This window comes from Prionailurus viverrinus, chromosome B4 (assembly GCF_022837055.1).
Source record: "Prionailurus viverrinus isolate Anna chromosome B4, UM_Priviv_1.0, whole genome shotgun sequence".
Taxonomy (NCBI): Eukaryota; Metazoa; Chordata; class Mammalia; order Carnivora; family Felidae; genus Prionailurus; species Prionailurus viverrinus.
The window spans coordinates 71607209-71624228 of record NC_062567.1 but is presented as its reverse complement, the minus strand read 5'-3'; the positions used below and the strand labels follow the sequence as shown (position 1 = coordinate 71624228).

The window sequence follows — 17020 nt, the reverse complement described above, 5'->3', positions numbered from 1 at the left end:
TAATTCCACACCCAACGTGGGACTTGAACTCAGGACCCTGAGATCAAGAGTTGCATGCTCTACTGATTGAGACAGCCAGGCGCCCCCTAGTGTTCTTACTGTGACTTTATTCTGAGACTACTTGTTCATATGCCAGGCATAAACCTAGTAGCTTTTATACATTGTATTCATTTTCATACATTATGTTAATGTGCTGCTATTCTGTTCTTTTCAGTAAAGGTGATCAGATGTTTAATTAAAAGTGGTTTAAACTTTTACATCTTTGTAAGATGTTTTCACAAAAATTAATTCACAAAGTTTAAAAAGCTTTTGTCAGACTTCGTTGTCCATAATTATAAAAACATTGACACGTAGTAAACCAAATATCTGTGTATGTGATGTACCATGGCCAGTGTGCCCTGAGGAGCTTTTATATATTTGTTAGGTTCTCTTCTCCCTCACTTTAAAAATCAGTTTATGTTAATAGTTTGAAAACGCAACATGTATTTAAATCTTTTGTGGGAAGACCTCAAAACAAAACAAAACACCTCTATGAAATGAAACATCTGAGGTAAACCATTCTGTAAATGATCCCAAACAAAATCAGTATCCTAGCGGGGAAGGGAAAATTGCTGTTTATTTTTATAATAGGTCTCTATAGTAAAAAAGTGGGTGTTATTTAAAAAATCAAAGATGCAGTTTGATGTAATGTTTTTAAGAGTTGATTTTAGTCCCTCTTCATAAACTTTGAAGTCTTGGGCCAGTTACCAAATCCCTGTGTGATCCTTACTTTTTCTCCTTGAGAATAACTCACAGGTTAGTTTAGATCAAAGGAAATAATACCGATTAACGCTAAGGCAGTTTTAGGTGAAATAAATATTAATTTCCTTTTCAGGAACCCGATCACGGGAAAAGTGGTCAGGAAAGAGAGGAAAGCCCAGGACGTGGAGAGAGTCCTAGGATGATTTTAGTCGAGTGAGAGCCTAGGCCAGGGAAGTCTCTGTTTCAAGGGCTGACAGCCTGAGAGCACTTCTGGCAAATCTCTGGAGAGAATGTAGAAGAGCAGTGATGTAGATTATCTGGGACCGGGGGCTCCCTAATGGGTGGTAGTAAATGAAGCGTTTCCTGATCTCATAGCCTCTGCTGAAATACTTTATTTTCATTTCTCTGTTTTCCTGTAGCAAAACTTTACCTTTCTACCTGGTACTTCCCATCTCTTTCTCCCTTTCTGTTTATTATTTTTCTCTTCCTTTTCTTGAAATGGCCATATTCATATAGAGCTAAGTAAAATGTCATGCATCTAAATTGAATTTAAAAAAATGGTTAATTGAAGCTTTCATATATTCTTTTTTTTTTCAACGTTTATTTATTTTTGGGACAGAGAGAGACAGAGCATGAACGGGGGAGGGGCAGAGAGAGAGAGGGAGACACAGAATCGGAAACAGGCTCCAGGCTCCGAGCCATCAGCCCAGAGCCCGACGCGGGGCTCGAACTCACGAACCGCGAGATCGTGACCTGGCTGAAGTCGGACGCTTAACAGACTGCGCCACCCAGGCGCCCCGAAGCTTTCATATATTCTTACATCTTTCTGTAGTGCTATCTTTTGTGTTTGACTCCTGTTAACCAGCATACTGTCATTCCCCCTGCCCCCCTAACCATCAGTAGTCCTCAGCAGCTCCCAGTGGGAGCTGCCTACACTTAATAGAGACCACCGATTAGGAAATTTTAAAATTGGGATCATGTTGACACATCTGTTGTCAGTGAAAGTATTTGGCTTTAAATGGGACTATGTTGATTTAGTTCAATGATTATTGCCTGTCAGAAATGACAGTTTATTTTGCAGCACTAACACATGCCCATTCTTGGTTAATATCTTCGTAGAAAACTGTTGCTGTTGATTTTTCTCAGCAAAGGGAAGGCCTTAGCTTAACGTAATTGCACTTTAAATAGAACTGCTACTGTGATTCTGTTAACAAATTTGCTAATGGCTTTTAAAAGTTATATTCATCCAGTAACATTTGGTCGTTAACTGTTAGTCTTAGCTGTGTTAATAGAATGTCTGCATTTAACATTGAGTTTGTATGTCATTGAGTTCAGTATATGTGTCAAAAAAGTTTTTTTTTTTTTTAATCTTTGTTTATTTTTGACAGAGAGACAGAGCATGGGCAGGGGAGGGGCAGAGAGAGAGGGAGACACCGAATCCAAAGCAGGCTCCAGGCTCTGAGCTTCAGCCCAGAGCCTGACGCAGGGCTTGAACTCACAAACCATGAGATCATGACCTGAGCCAAAGTTGGATGCTCAACCAACTGACTGAGCCACCCAGGCACCCCCCAAAAGTTTTTATATCTACAACGTTTTGATTTAAAGTTCAACCATACAGTTGGAATGAACACTTAGATTATATTGAAGAAAAATTTTTTATTACTAACAGAGTATTATATGTAAACTTAAGAAGAAATTGAACATGTTTGACACAGTGACTGAAAGAGTGAACCCTATTTATTTTATTAAATTAAAAACCATATGGTCAAGTCTGACCAACTTCGTGAATATATTTGGCAGATCTTTAATCCTTCGCTGGTTTTATCCAGCTGCTACATATTAGAAAATCGACTTCGATTTTAATGTTAGTCTGTTTCATACAGAATACTAATTAACTGCCTGACCTTTTTCTGCGTGTCTTCAGTTAGCCCACTGTAGGTTTGGCTATCATTTTTCTTGGCTTTGTTGCCTGTAGGATGAAGTCCAAACTCCTTGACATGACGCATAATTCCTTTATAAACTGCCTTTAAGGAGCCTTTCAGGCTTTGTCCATACCACCACTCCTCCCCTTGCACCAGCCCCATTGGACTTCTCATATTTCCACTGACCATGCAGTGCCCTTCCACATTGCCGTTCATGTGTCCTTTTTCTGTGAAGCCTCCCTTGTTCTCTTAGCATTTTGTACTTCACCTTTTATAACATGCATCCCATTGTCTTGTAATTATGTATAGGAGCATCTCTTCTTTCTCCCATTTAGACTTCCATATGGTAGGGACTGTGCATCTTTTTATTCTTTATATTCTGAGAGTATGACTCCTGTGTGTCTAACCATCAAATTGAATTTACTTACAACTGTTAGTCTGGGAAATTAAAATCCAAGTACATTCTCAAAATACGTAGACAATATCAGCTGTAAGAACACTGCAACCTTTTAATTTGTGATCCTAAAATAGAAAACCCTAATATGTTGATTTAAAGAATTGATTTTAATTGTTTTAGAAACCACTCAAGAAGGTTATTATTGAAGAAACTGGTAATTTGGTACAGACTATTGATGTGCCAGATACTGCTGCTAATAACATTACTCTGGCAAATGGGATAGCAAGTGCAGGCGCTACAAGTAAGAAAAATTCAAGCCAAGATGACCTTTTGCCCACAAGTGATATTCCAAAAGCAAAAGTACTGAAAATAGAAGAAATCAGTGATACTTCAGTCCGGCCGTGAGTAGAAGAAATACTCTTATTTTATACTCATCTGGAATGGTTATAATTCACTAGAAAGTTGATATTACTGATGAGACTTCTGGTTTGTGCTCATCACCAAAATTCTTTGAACTGCCCAACTTCACATTCTAGTTTTTCTTTTTCATTTGTACTTAACTGTAAGAGAGGGTTCGTTTAATGTGTGATCACTATTCCTATACTATAGTGGGAGAGTTAGAAATAAGAAAGTATCTTGAGCAAATTGATTCTGTGCATTTTTGTTCTAGAACTTCAGTGTATGTATTTCACTTTTTAATTTAGAAAAATCTTTAGTTTCTTTTTTATGAAAATTTTTAATGTTTATTTTTGAGAGAGAGAGAGACTGAGAGTGCACACAAGTGGGGGTGGGGCAGAGAGAGAGGGAGACACAGAGTATGAAGCAGGTTCCAGGCTCTGAGCTGTCAGCACAGAGCCCGATGTGAGGCTCGAATTCACGAACTGTGAGATCATGACCTGAGCCGAAGTCGGACACTTAACTGACTGAGCCACCCGGCACTCCTAAAAATCTTTAATTTTTTAAAAGGAAGCTTCATAAAAAGTGTAGAATTTAGTCATCGTTATTCTAGTCATTAATACATAAGATTATTTGTGGGCTCCTTAAATTATGCTTGGAATTTTAAAATAGTCATATGTATGCTTAATGGTAAGAACATAAAAGATATAGATTAATTAGGTTTATTTTGGGATGTTGAAGCTTTATTCATCCATTCTTGTATTGCCACTCAGCAATCCTATTAAAAGTTTTTTTTTTAATGTTGAATTTCAGTGGTTTTATTTAAAGTGATAGTGATAAGTGATTTGAGGAAAACACTAAGTAGGCAGATATTTTTTTTAAAGGAGGAAGCACTTAGTGTCTTGGAGTATCTTTCTTGACACGTGCTAATTCAGATTTTGGAAAGGCTGAGTTGTGAGTGTATGTGATGTAGTAATGTCGTATGTAGAAATGGTGTGCTTTAAAAGGTGACCAGGTTATATTAGCCCTGTAGATGAGAATAGTTGTTATATAGCCAGTATGTGAAAATTTGCAAAAGTATTATCTGTCTTACCAAAAATACAGATATTGACAGCTAAAAGAATTTGCTATGTGCAGAATATAAATAGTTACAATAATATATTAGTAAAGTCAGAAATTAAAAAATCTCTGTTGATGTCTCCTTATATAAGCTTTGACGATTTGTGGTTCTTTTCTAATTGTTTGATGCCTCTGAAATATTTCAGACCCCAAGTCAACCTGAAACAGGATGTATGTCAGTCTTTCAGTGAGAAGACTTCTATACAGATAGACAGAGCACCTGCTCAGTTTATCACTACTGTTCTTCCTCCTGTTCCTGCAAACTCGTTTCAGCTTGAATCTGATTTCAGACAACTTAAAAATTCCCCAGATCTGTTGTATCGGTATGTGAAGGTAAGAAAGAGGAAGCTAGCAGTTCTAGTTAAGTGAAAGGTCAGAGCTGCTTTTGTCACTATATAATAAGAGTACTGTATTTGCTCTTGTGTAAGAGGGTTGTAGAGCACTTGCTGAATGCATATATTACCCTGGCCAGACTATTTTAAATATTTGCAACCAGGAAGCCTTTGGAAATAGGTTCTGTGTTAAATTCTGTGGTCTAAAATAACTTAATCTAATTTGAAAAACCATAACCTAAACTTAATTCTTCATTCTTCTTTAACTTCTTTAAGAAGTTAAAATACATTGAGTGCCTTCCATGTGCCCCAAGCAACTGCTTGCAATATTTAGGCAATCATTCTCCTGAAAATGAGCTCTTATTTACTCCCAGAAAAAGAACAAATCTTATGAAATTGACCAAACAATGGATTTTAGCATTGTCTTTCTCAAGTGTGATTACAGTAATAATCCCTTGCAATTTTCCAGAACGCAATTACTTCTAAATACATTGTCTCATGTAATTCTATTTTTTAAACTGTCTGGTTATTTTTATTGCTCCTTGCGAGCACTCTCAAGTTTCCTGTCTCTCCTAAGGGGGTGTACATCTCCATCTCTCTGTTCATGAGATTTTTCTCTGCCTTGAGCAGAGTGATTATCTTACAGTGCCTCTAACTTTTGTTCTATCACAGTTACGTTTCACTGTGACCTCATTATTACTCAGTAAGGACTAATGCATAATAGTTATTCTTTACCATATTCACCTAAGCAATTGTTATATACATAATTTGTGATATGTGAATGTTGCCATAATGTAGTTTTCTAACTCTTTATATCGCTTCCAAGAAAATTGAACCATCCATGTATCCTAAGTTGTTTCAGAAGAATCTAGATCCAGATGTATTCAACCAAATCATTAAAATTCTGCATGACTTTTACATTGAGTAAGTTGAATTTTTTTCCCTTATACCTGCGTATTGTAATGTTATGCTGTTTCTAGTGATTTGGGAAAGTCATTCTCTTGGATTTCATTATTACTACCTTCTGTATAACTAAATCAGCTTTCTAGTAAATTTCAGCATTACAGAAGTTGTAAAAAGGTGAGAAGTGCAAGCAATAAAAAGAGAAATGACTAGGTAGGAGGAAAAAGGACTTAAACATTTTAAAAAAATTTTTTTTTTAGCGTTTATTTGTTTTTGAGAGACAGAGAGAGACAGAGCATGAGCACGGGAGGGGCAGAGAGAGGAGGAGACAGAATCTGAAGCATGAAGCATGCTCCAGGCTCTGAGCTGTCAGCACAGAGCCAGATGTGGGGCTCGAACTCACAAACCGTGAGATCATGACCTGAGTCGAAGTCGGACACTTAACTGCCTGAGCCACCCAGGCGCCCCTTAAAAAAACTTTTTTTAAAGAAAGGAAGGTGTAGAAGTGACAGATGTGATAGCAAGTTAATAAAGTCTGTGCTAAGCTTCACATTTAGGAATATTGTAATTTCTTCAGTTGACGATAAATCTCTTCCTTCGGGCACTTAAAATATGGACTGTATCCAGGGAGAAAGATTAATGGAGGTCTTATTTCTATATAATTAGAAATACTGTGTTAGAAAAAAAACAGAATTAAATGAGCTACTTTTAATCATTTGTTTTATATTTGGATTATTTCAGGAAAGAAGAGCCATCACTCATCTTTGAAATCTTACAGAGACTTTCTGAACTAAAAAGGTTTGATATGGCAGTGATGTTTATGTCAGAACCTGAGAAAAAAAGTAAGTTCTGTGAAGAAAGCTTTTCCAAATCTCTTTATTCTGACATGTTCCTTTATGTTTTTAACAAACAATAGGGAACATGTATTGAATATTTACTATGTATAAGGCGCATACATTTAAATTTAATCACAATTAAGTTAAATTGAATTAAGTGAAATAAAATCTTTTAATCCTGACAACAGCGTTATGAGTTGTAGGTGTGATTATCAGTTCCCTTTTACACAGGTGGAAACTGAGGCATAGAGAGGTAAGGAACTTGACCAAGGTCACCTAGGTAGGAAGTCAGACCCAGGATTCAACCTTAGGCAGTCTGGCTTTACAGTCTGGACTCTTCTTGAAAATGCATCCGAGCATAACGGTGGAGAGCCTGCTGTCGTGGACCACGTAAAGGGTACCTACCACAGGAGCAGGTAACTGGGCATGAGTGCAAGGAGGTGGGACTCATACTATGAGAGTGATTTTCTTGTGTTTGATTTCAGCTGAATCCTCAAAGAAGCACAGGAGTTGATTAATGAAGAGGGTGGGGAAGAGTTTTGACCCAGGGAGTGACGTATGCAGAAGTTCTGAGGCAGGAGAGAGCAGACTGAATTCAGAAACTAAAACAGTACAGTGCAGCTGGATTATGGGGGGGGAAATTGGCAGGTGATGAGCCTGCAGAATTGTATTCCTTATTTATTTCTACATCTTGGTCTTTACCATGAGGTGTCAGCTTAGGGAAACCTGACTAAAATCGAACTGTGTGGGAACTTCAATTACTTAGAGTTTGGGACTTTACTTAAGTTTTAGGAAAAAGAGAAAGGTATTAGAATACAAGAGTACCGGTTGTTTAGTTTTAAAAATAGCAAAAACTGTGTACCATTTTCATATACCTCCTGGACTAAATGTACTTTGGGCTCCTTTTCTTGTTTATGTTTCTCGCAGCAACATTGAGTCTGAATCACTAAGAAAAATACATTTTACATTGTACTTAGAGAAGTGGACATGTAATTTTACATGAACTTTTTGGGTAGAGTTTAAAAAGTAAAAGACGTTTCTGTTTTAAGTCAAAAATTGCCCCTGAAATTCCTTAAAAAATATTGGCTTCTCTTAATTACTGTTCTAATCTTTTGTACTACTTTTTTTCCTGCTCCACTATACTGACTTTATATCTTTAGATATATCAAGCTAGTAAACTTATTTTGGCCTTCGGCGCTCTGCGTTTGGCCATTGCCTCAGCCTAGAATGTCTTCCCCTTGCCTACTTCTTCACTTCATTCAGTTTTCACCTGAGAGTTGCCACCTCAGAGGCACCTTTCCTCAATAGACCTACTCAGAATAACTGCTCCCCTGCCCTCCCTCATCACCTCTGGCTTCTTACCCTGCTTCGCTTTTTCTTCATAGTATGTAACTAGCTGAAAATATTTCCTGTATTTGTTTATTATTTTTCTCTCCCTGTTAGAATGAAAGCTCCCTGAGAACAGGATCTTTGTGTACCTTGTTCTCTAGGCCTCAGGGCGTAGAACCGTGCTTAGTGCATAACAGCCTGTCAGTATAAATGCATTGAATAAAGGAGTTTCTTGCTACTGTCATGTGGGAAGTTCAAGTGTATTCAAAGAATGTGAGTTGGTTCCTTAGACTGGCCTACCAACAGTACTGTCTTGGTTGGGTCACCATTGCCAGCCAAGGGGAGCACCAGGGGAGCATCCGCGGAGCACCTGGAATGGCTCCTGGCATGTAACTAAGCATTTAATTAATATTTAGCTGTTGTTATCTGTTGTATCATTAACAACCAGTAGCTGGTTTTAATGTTGAGAAATACATGAACTATAACGAAGTTTTCCAAAGTGTTGAATGTGGGCCATTCAGTGGTATGAAAGGTGATTTTATATGATTTATAGGCAAATTCTGTTTTATTTTTTTAAGTTTATTTTTTTATTTTGAGAGTGAGAGAGCACACAAGCAGGGGAGGGGCAGAGAGAGAGAGAGGGAAAGAGAATCCCAAGCAGTCTCCATAGTGTCAGCATAGAGCCTGACTTGGGGCTAGAACCCACAAACCATGAGATCATGGCCTGAGCTGACATCAAGAGTTAGACGCTTAACAGACTGAGCCACCCAATCGCCCTGTTTTAACTTTTAAGGGTTACATATTTTATTAGATATTATAAAAATGTATCACTCACATGATTTTGTGATGTTATTAGGAAGTTTTAATTTACAGTAGTGATACAGAATTTTCTTTTAAAATAAAATGGTTTCAGTTTGAAAAACAGTTAATTGAAATATTAAGTAACTAAAAGTATACTTATTACACAGGCAAAAGTGTTTAAGGTAGTACAGAATCGGTTAAGTTTAATCTGCAAGTTTAATGTTATTGAGAAAGTAAGGGAATTTTTTTTACAGAATATTCTGGTAAGAAATGTCATTAGTTTCCTGTGTTTTTTTCTCAGATAACCTTTTTAAATATCTGAATTAGAATTTATAAATAATCCTAATGATTATTGCTTTAAAATATGAAGAGTTTTACTTGGCAAATCAGGTTATTGCCTTTAATTTTTGTTTCACTTAGTTTTTAAAAAATGGAGATTAAAATGATTCTTTTCTCTTTTTTTCAGTTGCACGTGTGTTGTTCAATCACATAGACAAATCAGGATTGAAGGATAAGTCTGTTGAAGAACTTAAGAAAAGATATGGTGGCTGATTTCCATTGTTTACTGAAATTATTGTCTTTGACTTTCATATGTAAATTTTTTTTACTGAAAATAAAGTATTTTGCTTTTGAAGAAAATGAAATCATACAGGAAAGGACTATCTGTAGACGTAAGTTAATTATACAGTGAACTGTGACTTAAGTAATGAGAAATGTCCTCAAGTGAACTATTTATAAGTCATTTTCCAGAAATAAAAATATAATGTATACTTATGAAGATCAATATTTTACGTCATTTAAAATTTTAAATCTACATTCTTCAGTACCCCATAATTATAACAGTATTTTTATATTTTCATGTTTTTGTAGCCATGTGACAAGGTTGCTTCGTTAGCATATGAATAAAGTTATATTGGTATAGAGGTTAAGTAGATAAACAGTTTCTATAGTTTTAATATCATTATGCTAGTTAAGTAATATAAAATTATTTAATTGCAGGGTGTATAATTTTAGTATTTATGTTGAAAGGACACTGTTAACCAGACTCTTTGAACAGGTTAATCAGAGTCACAGCATCCTTCAGTTTTCATGCTGCAGGTTTTTTTCCTCCTGATACCCACATTTATGTCTTCTAAAGGCAGACAATTATCTAAAGTAAAGTGTAAGAATTTTAAAAACTAAGAATGTTTAAAGTTGTAATTAGCATGGAGCTTGCGTGTGTGTTTGCGTGTAAGTGTGGTGTCTGTAAAGCTTCTGAAAGCAAGGCTGGTATTCTACTCATCCTTGTTTTACATACTACCTGGCACAGTCCTTTGCACATAATAAAGCACTCAATTGGTATTTACACAATTTAATTCAGTTTTACCATAGGAATCAACTTTAGTAAATGTTTAAAATAGCACCCTAGCAAATTTTGGGCATACTGTAAATGTTAAAACTAAGTTAATTTTAGAGGCCATCAGGTTGTTAAAATATTAGGTCACCATTCTGTAGCTGTTATCAGCATCAGTAAGACAAATTTAGGACTTTTATTTTATACTGTTGGTTATTTTGTTACATCGTACATATGCTTAAAATTGCTTGAGTAATAATCGTACTGTGTTTACAAAGATAATTTCCCAGTTCATGGTATGCATTATTAAAATGATCATAATTTGTGTAGTTTCCGTATTTTACAATACACTTAGGATAGAGCTCGTTAGTGTTACGCATTGCTAAGTGTATTCTATTTTGGCCTATGGAAAGGCAATGAAATTGAGCCTTTTATGTATAGCTTACACATAAGCTACAAGTATTGAATTTTGAATGACTTTAATGATTTTGATGTACAGAAGTGCATTCCAAAGGCAAAAATGTTCTTTATTTTCTTGAGTGATCCTTAGAAAAGGCTTACAAACTAGTTAGGGCAGGTAGTGTGATTGCCTTTTTTCTTAGGTTTTTAATTTTAATTACAGCGTAGTTAACATACTGTTTAACATACTGTATAACATAGTATAGTGTTCTATTAGTTTCAGGTATAGAACAGTGAGTCAGCACTTCCATACATCACCCTGTGCTTATCACAAGTGTCATCCTTAATCCCCATTCCCTATTTCACCCATCCCTCCATCCACTTTTCCTCTGATAATCATCAATTTGTTCTCTATAGTTAAGAGTCTGTTTCTTGGTTTGTCTCTCTCATTTTCCTTTGCTCATTTAGTTTAAGTTCCACCTATGAGTGAGATTATATGGTACTTACCTTTCTCTGACTGACTTCACTTAGCATTATACTCCCTAGCTCCATCCATGTTGTTGCAAATGGCAAGATTTCATTCTTTTTTTATGGCTGAATAATACTCTATTTTATATATACACCACATCTTCTCTATCCATTCATCTATCGATAGGTGATTGCCATTTTTAACACAAGAAAAGGAGATTTACAGGGTAAATGGTTCCATGATTTCAGAGCTAAAAAATAGCAGAACAGGTTCAGAATATAGTGTCTTCTATTTGTAACCTACAGCTATTTGAACTAGTCCAACCTGGAATATTTATTTTGCATTACTTCCGTACAGACTGTGGACTGACTGAAGTATGGATCCCAAAATTTACTTTAGAGTTTGTATTAGTTTTAATGTTAGCCTGTTTTTCCCCAGAGAAGATTTCATGTAGTGGTTAAGACAAAGGTTTGGAATCAGACTTCTCATATTTGTATTCTGGCTTCATTCTTCTGGCTTTAGGGCCTTGGACCAATCACTTTGCTTTGCTTTGGTTTCCTGAGCTGTGGAATGGACATACTAGTAGTTTCTACCTCATTGGGTGACCGTGAGGATTAAAGGAGTGGACACATTTGTGTTTGGAACGGAGTCCAGATATATAGCAAGCACTTTAGGTTACTATTGTTATTATTATTATAGTTACCCTCATTTCCTGAAAGTTGTTGGAATAAAGTATAGTCTTTAGGGAATGTCTTATTGTTGCCTTACTGCAAAATAGCACAGTGGTAAAGAGAGTCATTTTGTATTCCGAGTGTACATCCTATTTGCACTTAAATTGCTTGTGACTTCAGACACATTGCTCAACCTTCCTAAGCCTCAGTTTCTCCTTACATAAAATTAGAAAAATAGTAAGTGCCTCCTTCAAAGATTCTTGGAAAGATAAATGTGCTGATACATATAAGCATTTAATACAGTGCCTGTCATATAGTGCTTAGTTATTTTTGTTAATAATAGTAATATCACTAATTGACATAAAAACACAAAAGCAGAACTTCCCAAGTGATTTCTTTCTAAAAATCTAGTTCTTCACTGTTAATAATATCTCCTTACTTGATAGCAACATTTAAATCATAATCTTGCATTATTGACAGAAATACCACGCCTACCATTTATTGACTTCCTCCCAGTCTTTTTATTTGCATTAATTTCAACAAATGGGTACAGTGTACCCAAGTCCCTACCATTTCAATAATTTATGTTAATGCGTTTGAGAAAGATTTTACTCCCAACCTACAAATCTATTATTTGTGTCAAGAGAAAGCATTTCTGAATACAGTACCAAAGCTCAGTTTACCTTTTTATAATTTCTTAATGTTTGATATTTGTCAGAATTCTGTTTAACATTAAAATATTTAATGTTAATTGAACTATTGTTTGACTGATTCATTCATTCATTCATTCATTCATTCAACAAGTATTTATTGAGTACACATCTAATGCCAGGCGCTAGTAGGCACTGGAAATACAAAATGAACAAACTAAAAATGGGTTTTGCCTTCACAAAGCTTAAAAGGGTGTGGGGGATAAAATAAACAGTATGACAGCTGTTATGACAGGTAATACGAGGGGGTCATGGGAAACAGCAGGAACAGATGCAAAATACGAGCCCTGTTTGACAAACTTCAATTTGGAGCATGGAGTGGGAGCTAGACAGCGGTAAGAAATGAAGCGGGAGAAGAAAGCCGGGCCAAGATCATAAGAGACGTGGACTTTCCCGTGAGCGAACTGGGAAACCAGGGAGGATTCATGTAGAGGAGTGGCCGTCAGGTTTGTATCTTACAAAGTTTCCTTTGGCTGCTGTGGGAAGCACAGTTGCATGGGAACTCTGGAGTCAGGGCAACTTGTCAGACTTTTTGGGTGATTAAGGTAAGAGATGGTGAGTACTAGCCATAAGGAGAGAGAGAAGTGGTAAGAATGGAGAAATATTTAGGAAGTAGAATAGATGAGACCTGGCTCTGGATCCAGGGCCTCCACATGAAGCGCGTCACTCCAGCGAGCGCCCGTTCGCACCGACTGCCTAGGGAATGGCACCCCTGGACGTACTGTGAATGCTTCCTATCGGTGCAGCCTTCTGATCCTGTTGTGGAACGAGTATTGGGGTGAGAGGTCGAGAAGCAGAAGGAAGCATTGAGGACCATGCCCAGTTTTCCCCCCAGAGAGTGGTGGTTTCATTCGCAGAAATAGAGACCACAGAGGGTGACACAGGAATGTAGGGGACTAAGCACTGGGGAAAACCAGACACAGCTTCTACCCTCAGGTGACTCTCAGTGTAGCTAGGGAGTCCAAAAAACTGGCAGTTAACAGTACGGTGCTACGTCTCCTTTCTTCTGGGGCTGCGACTTGATGTGGCGCGGATGGCAGGTATTTTGTGACGGCTCGTTTTTACAGAGGTAGTGAAATCTTGTTTTCATGCTTTTAAAAATCCGAAATGGTATGGAAAGTAGACTTTCAGGAGCGTCTGCTTTTGAAAAAGGTGTGAGAGATTCAGTTTCTTCTGAAGTGAGTTATGAAGCAGGTCACATTAAAAAGTAAAGCAAAATTTTGGGGCACCCGGGTGGCTGTTGGTTAAGCATCTGACTTCGGCTCAGGTCATGATCTCATGGTTCGTGAGTTAGAGCCCTGCATCGGGCTCTGTGCTGACAGCTCAGAGCCTGGAGCCTGCTTTGGATTCTGTGTCTCCCTCTCTGCCCCTTCCTTGCTCACGCTCTGTCTCTCAAAAATAAATGTTAAAAAGAAAATTAAAAAATAAAGCAAAATTTCTAATTCACTGGAGAATCACACCATTCACAACTTTTTCCAGAATAGTTACTTGAAAGGGAGAAGAGTGAAGCTATACATGGTACAGGTTATTTCAAAATCACTTTGATTATGTTTTGTCAAATAATTTGGGGCAACAATAGGACTTGATTAGCAATTCTTTTTAACATGATTGTTTTGAATTCTATAAAGGTTTGAAAATTCAATTATTTCCCTCTCAAGTGAGGATGGAAAGCGTCCGTCTACATTAGCCCTAAGAGCAGCCTTTCTAACGAGATGGATCATTTGTTTTATATAGCAGGCCATGTGCACTGCTGATTCTAACCTGTTCGTGAGGAGCCGAATTCTACATCTCTCTTCTGAAAACAGCTGCTCCTGAAGTCGGAGCACCTCAAGTATCTGGAAATAATCCTTCATTGGCTGATGCTTACAATGGCATTTGAAATTAAGTAAAAAACACCTCTGGGTAATTTTATCCAATAAATGTTCATCTATATTTCTCTTAGAATATCCATATCTAATAACAGAAAGACAAGACATACACACACACCCTGCCATCAACAGAAACACAGCTTGTGTGTGTACACAGCCCTTCCCTGGTGCCACACTGAACTTCCACTCTGGAGGGGACCACGGGTAGCAGTGCGGGGTGGTGGTGGTGTTGGGGGGTGGGGTGGGCTTGGTCTGGGTGCCTCTGGGCCCTCCCTGTCCCGGGACACGGGGCTGTGGGTAGCAGATCTAAGAAGATACTCTTTGAGTTTTTGTTGATCTGTCTGACTGCAACCAGCCAGTCCAACGCGGGAGGTAGGACACCGTCGATTCATGGAATCAGTACTGTGCCTTTACAGCGACTGGTGCTGTGTTGATGGCGGCAAAGCAAGCAGGACTGTGTGTCATGAAAGACCCAGCAGTGGAGGGACTTGACTGGTGATTCTGGAGCTGGAGATAATGGGGATAGGCAGGGAAGGCTGCGTGAGGAGGTCCGAGTGCCTGGAAGGGCATAGAGGATCTGGTTCGCTAGAAGAGAGGTGACCCTAGCTGCCAGGGTTTACGGATGGACAACAAAGTGGCAGCATGGAAACCGCTAGTGACAGTTTCTGAATGGGGCAGCAAAGCCCAGTCCTGTTCCCTCAGGAGATCCCTTGGGGGAGAACCGTGAGTAGTAGAGTTGTCCTCTGGTGCGTCTCCTGGAGGCTCTTGTATTTTCACATGACATTGTAGCATTTAAACTTCACACTTTTCAAATACCAGCCGGAGGGGTCAGAGAAAAAAAATCAAAGGAAACAGTCATACAATCCACGCGGATGGAACTACAAATTTAGGCCTCATTAGGATCCTTCTTTTGGTTTATCATCTCTTCAGGGAATAGTATAAATGAGGAAGTCCTGTCTGAGTTCTGTTTCAATCTACTTTACTGCTTGCCTTGCCGACTGACATTTAAAATCACCAAAGCCAATGAACACATTGAAGATGACGCTGAGGCTGAGAGTCGGGAGAACAGTAGTTTCATAAAACTAGGGCATCCTTTGGGAGATGTGGGACCGAAGAACAGGATAAAATGAGATTAAGAGATTGGGTAGAGACAGGAAGAAATATTGAAAAATATGTAAAGATGTCATCAATAATAGAAGATTCTCAGCTGCTAGTAAGTTACTGAAATCTGTCAAATGCTTTTCTGACCTGGTCTGCCTCTCTTTTAGTAATGAGTCTCTCACCACACAAGCTTGCTTCCTCCCTCAGCATGGAGACTGACTTGCATACAGCAGAGCAGAGTAGGCACTCGATGAACACTTCACTGATTGAAAGGTGAGTAAAGCTCAAGACAGTTGTCGCTGAGTCCTGTCCACCAACACCAGGCGGAAGCAATTGTAAATTAATTTGATCTTACAAAAGGAGAATTTTAAAAGCAGCCATTCTATAGCCAGAGTAGTGGAAACACACAAGGGCAGATGACTCAGTCATTCTATTGATCAGGTACCAGAATGGAATTTGCAGTACCATTCAGAATACATCTGGAACTCTGTCTCAAAGAATCAGGGCCATAGTAGAAAGTGGGTTATTTATTTTATTTATTTGTTTTTTTAATGTATGTTAGAGTGCGAGCAAGGGAGAGGCAGAGAGAGGGAGACACAGAATCCAAAGCCGGCTCCAGGCTCTGCGCTGTCAACATAGTGGGGCTCGAACTCATGCCCTGTGAGATCATGATGAGCTGAAGTCGGACGCTTAACTGAGCCACCCAGGCGCCCTGAAGGTAGAGTTTGTATCATACGTGCTCTGGTGCTGCATGGCATTCAGTTGCTCCTTTGTGACCCTTGAAACTATCCAGTGAGATATATAGGGCAGCTGTTAGGTTAAATTACTTGCCCAAAGTCGTGTGAATTGCGACATAACTCAAAACTCTGTGGTGGTTCTAGAAACTTCAATCAGGTCCCCACTCATGGAATCCAGTAATGATCTCATGACTCAACTCGTAGCACCACAAACCATTGAGTGGTGGCTCAGTGGGAACTAGAGTTAGTCTGCATATCAGTGGGATTATAGACATGTAATGTGATTTCTTTCAAGGGATGGTTTCCAAAGCACCTTACTTGGCACATAAAATGAAGTTAATATTTGCTGAATAACTGAATGAATGAATGAAGCGCTATGGAATAAGATGAAGCTTCCAGGCGAATAGCCTTTTAATTGGCTCAAAGCACTTGCCTGAACACTAAAGACCTTTCATCATCAATGAGGCTTATTTTAATTCTGTTTCGCAGGATTGTGTTCAGAGAACTTCACCCCTCCCCCAATGTTCTTTGAATTTTAAATGAATGCGGAAAGGGAATAGGAAGTTTGGTTCTCATGTGGAACTCTCTTATTGGTCATAACAATTCAAAAGGCTTAGTGATAATGTTACCTGCCATTTATATGCATTCTGTTGTGTGTGCGGTAGCACTGTACCCGGGGCTTTGCACATACTATCTCCGTCCTAGGAACAGGCTCAGAAAGAAGTTGCTCTGGGAAGCTGGGAGTTGAACAGAGGTTAGTCTGACTTAAGACACTCATACTCTTCCTTCCACACTTTAGTCACTGCCAAGCTCTCTCCCCAATAACACAGAAGTAGGGTGACTGGAGACACAGGCTGGCAGCTGGCATTTCTTTGGTATCACTGCCACCCACTGCATCTTCAGAAAATAGCGCATGCATGACAGACAGCATGCTGATAGGAATCCAAATGAGAGTG

The 17020-nt window shown here is 38.3% G+C and overlaps 1 protein-coding gene across 2 annotated transcripts in view; it reads left to right on the top strand.

Moving 5' to 3' along the window:
- RPAP3 (RNA polymerase II associated protein 3) overlaps nt 1-12404 on the top strand; it is a 43417-nt gene extending 31013 nt beyond the window's left edge. For both annotated transcript variants that reach the window (XM_047865159.1, XM_047865160.1), the window contains exons 13-17: nt 3241-3461; nt 4722-4908; nt 5734-5831; nt 6552-6652; nt 9243-12404. In XM_047865159.1, coding sequence (XP_047721115.1) covers nt 3241-3461; nt 4722-4908; nt 5734-5831; nt 6552-6652; nt 9243-9328 — 693 coding nt within the window. In that variant the 3' untranslated portion in view covers nt 9329-12404. The remainder of the gene's footprint in view (nt 1-3240; nt 3462-4721; nt 4909-5733; nt 5832-6551; nt 6653-9242) is intronic.
- Nucleotides 12405-17020: the final 4616 nt, after the last annotated feature.